Here is a 9,770-nt window from a genome sequence, read left to right as displayed (position 1 = left end):
ATTTTTTTATTTATAATAAGCTCCAGTTTATTCACATTTTGAAAAGGGTACTGAGAACTGATGTGAATAACAATGCAGAAGAAACAAATGCCTTAAAAGGAGCGTTTCCTATCACTTATTCATTGTGTTGAAATTAGGAAGGCTTTTTTTGAGTCATGTCTCATTTATCATCACGTCACAGTCTGAAAATATCTTCTATACCTTCCTCAAATTCTGCAAACTTTCAGCTGGTCTTGCATAGGCCCGCCTCTTTCACACAATCTCACGCTTCCTGAGCTGTATAAAGAATCAGACCAACCATTCAGACACAGCCAAGTACAGAGCAGAGTTCTGCTAATAACAAAGGACAAGAGTCACCAGAGAACACAGCTGTGAGACAGCACTGGACTGAGTTCTGAAAGGTGAGTACTGATTATTATGCTGTTAACCAGGTTCACATTTAATTTTCCTGCAAATCATTATCTACTAATATTCACTAATAATACAAAAAACATCAGATAAGTGCTATATACCAGAATGCAGTTAGTGAACATTTATGGTCATATGTGCCTTCTAAAATAAAAATAAATACTTTAAATGGCTACATTGTGTTTACAAATAAATAGATGACACAGGCTCAGATGCATATCAAATTGAAAGTAGTTAGTAGTTATATAATGAGAACATTTTCCACAAACTAAAGTTGTACTACTTTCGATTTGTTTATTTATTTATGCATTGAATCTGTAAATTGTGAAATAAATATTTGTGTTTTACCTACAAAAATATATAGATATTTTTTCATTTCATTGCCATGATTGAGAGAATTTGTGTGTGTGTGTGTGCGTGTGCATGTGTGTGTGTGTGTGTGTGTGCATTTGTGCGCGCGCATGCATATTGTTCTCTGTATTCCTGAGTGATATGCCATATGTTTGTACTGTTTTTGTCATCATTACAAAACAATGCTTTTCAGAAACTCCATATAAGGACGACAGGAGTTTTTCGACACAATGGGTTGTTGGGTCATCTTACTATTGATTGCGTGCACTTTTGCTGTGGTAAGAAAATAAAAGCAGAACAATTTACCATTACTTAGAGAGAGAAAAAAGAAATAGAGAACAGCATTGTTGTGTCAGTTATTTTTGTCTGATTGGTTTCATTCTTTCCCTTTAAAGACTTCCACCTTGGGCAACAAGTCATGGGCAAATGATGTCAGTCGTTTATTACAGCCCAGACAAAATGGTGAGTGTGCAACATCCGCTCAGTAGCAGAGTCTAAATCAAGTAAGTAGGGTAAAAGTAAAAAAAAGGAATCCATTTACAAAACATCTTTTTTGGATCCTTTTAGTCAAAGAATGAAACGGTAAGATCAAAACTGATCTAACTGAATAAATAAATCACTAAAATACATAATAAATACATAATAAAAACATCAGAAACCCCAAACCCTTAACCTTCCTCTTGTGTTAGGGTCTTGACCGACCCGTTTTTAGATTTTAAATTCATATAAATACTCCATAAATTTGTCTATTGCATCAAGACATTTTGACTTTGTCAGGAACTTCTATTTCAACAAAATAATAAAAAAGTGCCAAATCTAGAATCATAAACACACTATACACCAACAGCCTACAGCTGGCTCCTCCTACAACCATTTGAGCTTCAGTTAGGGGCTTCTATCTTTGTCTGTTTTACAAAACAAGGAAAGACAAAACAAGTCCAGACATGTAAGGCCAAGTCAGTTTAGAGTTTGTGTTTTGTAGAGTATACAGTACCCCCAGTTTACAGTGAGCAACAATGAATAAACCAATCCTTTCATGGATAAGGAAGAATAACAAGGTAAACAAGATGTAAGAAACAAATTGGTTGATGATTAATTGTTTTTAGCCATAGTCTTATGGCTGATTTATGACACAAGTCAAAACCGACCCATTAACATAAGAGATGGTAACAGAAAGCTAACACAGGAGGAAGGTTAAATAATCGAGAAGAAGGTAGAATCATGGCTAATATGATGCACCGCTTCCTTCTCTCACTCTCTTTCCTCGCATCTATAAACAGTTCAACACACAGCACTAAGCATCCGTGACACCACAGCTTTAATTCGGCTCCCGCTCAGCACACTACACAGCTGACTGCTTTTTGTTATGTGTGTGTCTGTGTATGGTGATGTGGGTTGTGTTCTTGTTCACAGATGAATATACACAGTGTTTAGCTGATGGCAGTCAGGGGAATGAGTACAGAGGGACTGTCTCAGTAACAGCCAGAAGACACAGATGTCTCAGGTGGAACTGGTTTGACGCTTCCAGGGGGATTGGATCTCACAATTACTGCAGGTAGATCTCAGATCAGTTCTTTCAATCTGACTGTGCATGAGTAAGACCTCTAATAAAGGGAAGTGAGCTGCTTCCTATGGCTGAGAACTAGAGATATCTATGACTCACATCTTTGTGAGAATGTTTTCAATAAAAAGAAGTTCTGCTTTTGAGTTTAAATTCATGATCTGTTCCTATCACTGACTGTAACTCTTTGATTGTTTGTTTCTGCAGGAATCCTGATAACAACATCATGCCTTGGTGCAGAGTTAGGAGAGGATCAAGGATTGTTCGAGAGTTTTGTAATATTCCCAAGTGTCCAGCAAAACCTAGTAAGTTTTATATAACAGACAAGATGATAATTAATTAATTCAGTTACTATAATTTACTCCCACTGTGGAAATGTATTTCCAAATTTGTTCTATAATCTACAAAGAAATGTATGAAATGGAATGGGTTGCTCTGTGACAGCTGAAAATGAGTTTAAGGTTGCTGCTGGTCTATAAAGCAACATGTCTCTGTACTCTGGAGCGATGGAGCATCATTCAATACCTTCAGGGATGAGTTGGAGTGTTCCAACATTAAATGTAAAGTTTTCCCAGAATAGAGGAGGCTGTTACTTCAGCAGAGGGGTGCAAACTTGCTATAAATACCCTTCATTTCAGAAAAAAATGTTAGAAGAGTTGTCAACGTATTTGGTCATAGAGTGTAGCTCATCCTTAATAGTGACTAATAACATTAATTAAGTTAGTCATTAATAATAATTATTTAATTCATTGTGTTACAGCCCCAAGTCCAGAAGAACAAGATACAGGTAAGGAATTCATATTTACTTATCACCACATTTAACATGTTCTGTTGCCTAAAGCAAGCGAACAAACAAAACCCCCAAATATCTCCAAAGTAACAACTTTTATGGAGAAAGCAAAAACTCACAGTGTGATCTACTTTTCTACAGAAAACACATGTGGAGAACGATCTCTGAGGCAGCAGAATAAGATTATTGGAGGATTCCATTCTTCAATAGAGTCTCAGCCTTGGATCGCATCCATCTTCAAAAGAGGCCTCTTCCATTGTGGGGGGACTCTAATCTCTCCATGCTGGGTCCTCACTGCAGCCCACTGCTTCACTGACGGGTGATTATAATTGTGTTCTTTTCATTGCAAAACATTAGATTTTACATCTGTTATTATATATGACACACATAATAGAACTGGCTCGTAACTCACTCACTCACTCCCATATATAAATACATACGTACATGCCCCAGTTTCCCCATAAGGAGGGATGGTGATGTCTGATGTAGCCTGAATACTGAAACAAATGAAGAAATATAATGTTTCTATGCCTTGGCACATTTTCACTATTAATACAGACTAGTGCCTTTCAGATGCGGTGCTTTAGAGAGCGCGTGATCTTCAAATCTTCAGATATATTTATAAATGAGATAAATGGTTTAGTAGTAAACAATTCATTTTAGCTTTTTTTTATCAGAATTTCTAGTGTTGTCAGTGTCCAATAATATAATTATACACACATGTACATTAAACCTTTGGTTTTTCGTTTTAATGAATCATTATGGAGACAAGTGGTTTCCACAGCAACAATGACACTTTTTATTTGACTTTGAGTTATTTATCTATAGATCTCAAGAGAAATTGTTGTTCTGTTTCCCACAGGGAAGGAAAAGATGTAGGTAAATACACTGTTTTTCTGGGAAAGAAGGCCACCAACGAGACTGACCCCCTCAAAGAGCAGATGTTTAGAGTGACCAAAGTGGTGATACATCAGGACTATGATTTCACCAAAGAGATATATAACAATGATATTGGTATGTGTTCTCAGACACTGCAGTCTAAATCAACACAACATTGCTTTAATCTATTTGCACAATGTAAAAAATAACATTAAAAACTATATTTCCATTTGATTAATTATGATGTTTTGTGTGTGTGTGTGTGTGTGTGTGTGTGTGTGTGTGTAGCTCTGCTGCAGATAGAGAACAGTGAAGGGAACTGTGCCCATAGGACAAATTCAGTGAGGACTGTGTGCCTGCCCCCGGCCAAACAGATGATGCCCTATGGAGCATTCTGCAGGGTTGCTGGTTACGGCAGTGAACAGACATGTAAGTGTTCCTCATTTTTAAATGAAATTATTTACACACTTTTGTATAATAGTGAAATATTACAGTATCAATACATTGTTTATAAAAAATAATTGCATTTAATACCATATTCCTGGACATTTCAATGTGAAAATTGCAATGTTAGTCGTTTTATAGAAAAACACTCTATTTGTTCTGAGTGTCATTCATCGCCTAATTACTAATTCAGCTTTTTACCTTTAACTTTATCTGGGATTATCTTTTAAATGGATTACTCTACAATACCAAATACATATTAATATGATAAATTACAAATTAATCTAATATGTATATTTTTTCTTTTTCTTTTCCAAAGCTCCAATCAAGTACTCCCGGTACCTGAAGGAGGCTTACGTGAAGCTTATCTCTGACAGTGTTTGTATGCAAGAAGACTACTATGGAAAAAGTGATATTCCTCTCACTGAGAATATGTTCTGTGCAGGCAGTCCAACCTGGGAAGATGATGCTTGTCAGGTTAGTCACAATTTTCATTTCTGTTAAATAAAGGTGTGACTATGAAAAGCCAGACAATAATAAAAAAATAAATAATAATAATAATCATAATTATTATTAATATCAAAGCACAAAACATTCCTTAAATAATTAATGACAATGGGTGGAGAGAAAGTGCTGTGGACAAAAATGTATAAACATATTGTTATTTGTGACATCACAAACATGATTTAGATGAAATATTGTTGGTTGTACCACGACCCTGAAATAGATTAAGCAGCAAAGAAGATGATGATGGTGATGATGATAATGATGGTTGTTTATTTAACTGCTCTTCTGACTGCATTCCTTACTGTTTGGCTGATACAGGGAGACTCAGGTGGACCTCTGGTGTGTGAAGTGAGTGGCCGGGTGTTCCTGTACGGAATTGTCAGCTGGGGAGATGGCTGTGCCAACAAATTCAAACCAGGTGTCTACACTAAAGTTACTAATTATAATGAATGGATAGCAATACACACACGTCTGCGCTCCTTCACCGTGGGCCGAATGTTCCCACAGAAGGATTAAATGTGCTGAACCCTGCTTGACATAGAACCACATGATCAAAGCCACCAAGCTTGCCCTGATCCTGCCCCTTTAGTAAGCAGCCTCCTAAAGGTTTTACAGGCAGCTTCAGCTACTTATAAATTAATTTAAATAACTCATTTATACTTTGCTGTGGATTGGTTGATGAGCTGGAATCTCAATCAGAAATTACAGGAGAACTTTGAAAAATGCAAATGCTGTAAAGCTGATATAATAAAGCTGTATAATATTGTATGTATAGTAGTGGTTATTACATGTTTTAACATGCAATCACTGCTACTTAGAGACTGCAACTCCAGCCTCTTCTAGGAGGCTTTTGTATTTTCCACAATTGTTATTTGTAAGAACAGATGCTATTCTTATTTCAGTGTTACATGATGTGAAAATATAGGAATCATATTTCATTTTCACGTTGCACTTTAAATATTTCTACTGTATTTATTTTGTATTTAATTTATTTATCTATATATATATAATTTATATAACAGGCTGGATCCTTTTTTGTGCTTTCAATCATTTCTCTAAAGATGCTTGAGCTGTTATTTCTAAATCAGCAATGTGTATGTTTTTTTTTTTACTCGCTATCACTGTAATGACTAGCTTTGGCCATACCACCTGGACGATTAAAATTATCATGAAGTCTTGACTACTTGGTTCTGTGTCTTCTTTCCTCTTACAATCTTCATGTTAACTGTTAAGGTATATTATCTGCAGCATGGTGTACGTGCCTAATATTATTAAAACACAAGTCAAGTCAAGAGAGTTTTATTGTCAATTCTGCATATGTACAGCACATACAAAGGATTGGAATTCTGTTACTCTCCTCTCCAAGATGCAGTAACATTTAACAAAAAATAGACTAAATTCAACTAAGCTATGTATATAAATATATGAAAGTGAACAAACAGAAGATAAGTGCAGGACAATGAGATACCAGCAGCTCATTGATAGACATACATGAGACAATGGGACACTGACTGAAGACAATAACCTGATTTGGAGGTAGGATAATGGATGTACAAGGCAGTGTAAACAATAGTGCAAAAATTGTAATAGAAGGAGGTAGGATACTGGATGTACAGGGCAGAGTAAACAATGTTTTTACACGATGTATAAACCAAGAAGAAACAAATGAATGTCTTAGGTGCATGGATTGTGAAAAGTAATCAACCCCCAGAAAACCCCAAAAATATAAAATGCTCCCAGCATGCCTTGTTTCTCCATATTTTCTTTGATTTTCAGAGTTTTCTTTTCTGTCTTTGAGACTTTTTGATTTTGGGTTTCATTGGGGTGATTATTTTGTGCATTTGTGTGCGTGTGTGTTTGTGTGTGTGTGTGTGTGTGTGTGTGTGTGTGTGTGTGTGTTTGTGTTTCTGTGCATGTTGTGACGAGATGTGTGTTGATCAGGAAAATACACCATCAGCCTGTGCTCCGAGTGCTGGAGTGTGGCACCCAGGTACTGCACATTACTTTGGTCCTTTTGGCAATATCTCCTTTTAAGGGCTGAATATAGGATGTGGTTTGGCTGTATCTAAATATGGCTATGTCTCAGTCTCCATTCTCTCATTGGTCACACAGTTTACATGTCAAAACAATGTTTCTTTGTTATTTTTATGTAAATACTATGGCTATTTTTACAGTATATATCTGTTTTTTAACAGAAAATTACTGTAAACAAAACAGTTCTTAAATGTAAAGTTTATGATTGTAAAAAAAGTGACCGTATATTTTACTGTGAAATTCTGGCAACTACAGCTGCCAGTTATTTACTGTAAATTTTACGGATTTTACTGTAAATTTTTTTAATACAGTGTATTCAGAAGTTCTTTGAAACTAGAGAGACCAAATATAAACTTAGGGGAACAGGTATGTTTAAAAAATAAGCAAGAGTAAGGACTAATATAAAAAGTAGATGCATATCTGTCAAAGGGGTAAACTTGTGGAATAATTGTGATAAAGAAATAAGAATGTGTAGCTCATTTTGCAAATTAAAACAAATAATTTAAATAAGGTAGTAGACACTTATAAAGATGATAAATAATTTTTTACATGTATGATATGATGAGGGTGGCACGGTGGTGCAGCAGGTAGTGTCGCAGTCACACAGCTCCAGGGACCTGGAGGTTGTGGGTTCGATTCCCGCTCTGGGTGACTGTCTGTGAGGAGTCTCACAGACAGTGTCTGCATGTGTTTCCTCCGGGTGCTCCGGTTTCCTCCCACAGTCTAAAAACACACGTTGGTAGGTGGATTGGCAACTCAAAAGTGCGAGTGAATGTGTGTGTGTCTGTGTTGCCCTGTGAAGGACTGGCGCCCCCTACAGGGTGTATTCCCACCTTGCGCCCAATGATTCCAGGTAGGGTCTGGACCCACTGCGACCCTGAACTGGATAAGCGCTTACAGATAATGAATGAATGATATGATGTTTTTCTTTCTGCGAACATGCCAAATAAGCCAAAGCTTCAGCCTACACCTTTTCGGTTACTATAATTATTAATTCATTCATTCTTTGATTGTCTGAAACCGCTTATCCAATTCAGGGTTGCGGTGGGTCTGGAGCCTACCTGGAACTACTGGGTGCAAGGCAGAAACATACCCATACTCACACATTCAGTCACTCACTGACATGGGGAGAACACACCAAACTCCTCACAGACAGTCACCCGAAGTGAAACTTGAACCCACAAACCTCCAGGTCCCTGAAGCTGTGTGACTGTGACACATTTCATTTTGTATTTATGAATACTGTAAAAACCGAAATAAACTCTAACTAAATACAAGTAACTGTCATGTTTTCACAATATTGCGTTTTCAATTAGTTTACATGTAATAGTTTGATAGCGGACCTGTAAGCTTCTTTAACCTTCTCTTTAATCATTGCTACATTTTTTCTTTCTTCCAGTGTTAAGGGGGCTGTAATTTTCGCACAGACATGTGTTGTCACGTTTTCCCAGTTCAGACAGCTGCATTTGCTGGTGGGTGGGCAACTCATCACCTCCTCTTGTTAGTGGAAACTGGAAGTAACAGTGAGAGGTTTTCCCAGTCTGGTGGTCCAGGGGGGAAAGGGCTTCCTGAAAACAGATCCTGAATTACTATAAGTCAGGATTAACCCCGCATGGCCCCAGCGACAGCTGCACAGTTTTTGTCTTCTTAGATTATGTAAGATTCTGTGGGAAACCGAAGCACTAATCACAAAAACATGGTAAAGATTTTTGATGAAGATGAACCTTGCATGTGGGTGATAAAATGGAAGCAGTGATGTCATCAGTGACTCACTGTTTAGAGCTAATGTAGTTCATTAAATCAGTGGTAGAAAGAGTGTCTAAAGTACATTTAAATCTGATGTAACAAACATCGCACAAGGTAACTGGATCTAGTAAAACATATTTTACCTAAGAATAGTATATATCCATCTTAGCATTAGGCTGTGGAGCAGAAGAGCAACATCCCATACTTTTACAATTTGTCTGAGTGGTGTTTGAGCTCTGTAACAAATCAACCAACATTAGTAGTAGATTAGTATCACCTTACTAAGGCTAAACACAGATCTGTTCTCACAGCAATTTCATCTAGTCAGTGTTTCCAGGAAAGAAGGGCTGTGCTCTCTGGTGTTGACCAGAAGAGGATGAATTCCCCTTTATGAGTCTCAGTTTAAATAATAATAATAATAATAATAATAATAATAATATTAAAATAAAACAGAGAAAAAAGCCAAAATGTATATAATTTCACACAAAACACCAAAAATGGGCCAGATAAAATTTTTGGCACCCTCAACTTAATATTTGGTTGCACACCCTTTTGAAAAAGCTTTTTTACTTCTTTATGTCAGCAGTGAGGTCCTCTTGCGTCTCAAAAGACCCAGGTAATGCACCCTGAGCCTGCAGGAGAGCTTGAATTTCTTAGGAACTTGACTGGGGCTGCTTATCCACCATCTGGACTACCCTGCGCTGCAACATTTCATCATTTTTTCTCTTCCATCCATGTCCAGGGAGATTAGCTACAGTGCCATGGGTTGTAAACTTCTTGATTATGTCGCACACCGTGGACAAAGGAACATCACGATCCCTTCAGATGGACTTGTAACCCTGAGATTGTTTCTTCCTCAGACAGTTCTCTTCTCCTCTTTTATTCTCCAGGCTTAGTGTGGCACACACAGACTCACAACGCAAAGATGAAGTCATTTTCTCTTTTTTTATCTGTTTTCAGGTGTGATTTTAGTATTGCTCACACCAGTTACTTGCCACAGGTGAGAAACAAGTTTACCTACACTTTTGAAAAGGTGCCAGTAACTTTGTC

General features: G+C 37.0%; 1 protein-coding gene across 1 annotated transcript; it reads left to right on the top strand.

Moving 5' to 3' along the window:
• Positions 1-310: 310 nt before the first annotated feature.
• Positions 311-6,090, top strand: plaua (plasminogen activator, urokinase a). The gene is made up of 11 exons (XM_066679913.1): positions 311-401; positions 953-1,037; positions 1,155-1,221; positions 2,173-2,314; positions 2,528-2,625; positions 3,081-3,107; positions 3,252-3,429; positions 3,973-4,124; positions 4,278-4,418; positions 4,753-4,910; positions 5,259-6,090. The coding sequence occupies exons 2-11, from the start codon at positions 990-992 to the stop codon at positions 5,454-5,456; spliced, it is 1,209 nt and encodes a 402-aa protein (XP_066536010.1). The 5' UTR covers positions 311-401; positions 953-989; the 3' UTR covers positions 5,457-6,090.
• Positions 6,091-9,770: the final 3,680 nt, after the last annotated feature.

This window comes from Hoplias malabaricus, chromosome 8 (assembly GCF_029633855.1).
Source record: "Hoplias malabaricus isolate fHopMal1 chromosome 8, fHopMal1.hap1, whole genome shotgun sequence".
Classification (NCBI taxonomy): domain Eukaryota; kingdom Metazoa; phylum Chordata; class Actinopteri; order Characiformes; family Erythrinidae; genus Hoplias; species Hoplias malabaricus.
The sequence above is the reverse complement of the archived record's forward strand: the minus strand, read 5'-3'. Positions and strand labels throughout refer to the sequence as shown.

Bases quoted from the DNA above. Each gene is read 5' to 3' on its own strand.
- plaua (XM_066679913.1), top strand. From the start codon at position 990: ATGGGTTGTTGGGTCATCTTACTATTGATTGCGTGCACTTTTGCTGTG. The intron at 2,626-3,080 runs GTAAGTTTTATA...ATTGTGTTACAG, and splicing joins CAAGTGTCCAGCAAAACCTA to CCCCAAGTCCAGAAGAACAA. The intron at 4,125-4,277 runs GTATGTGTTCTC...GTGTGTGTGTAG, and splicing joins GATATATAACAATGATATTG to CTCTGCTGCAGATAGAGAAC.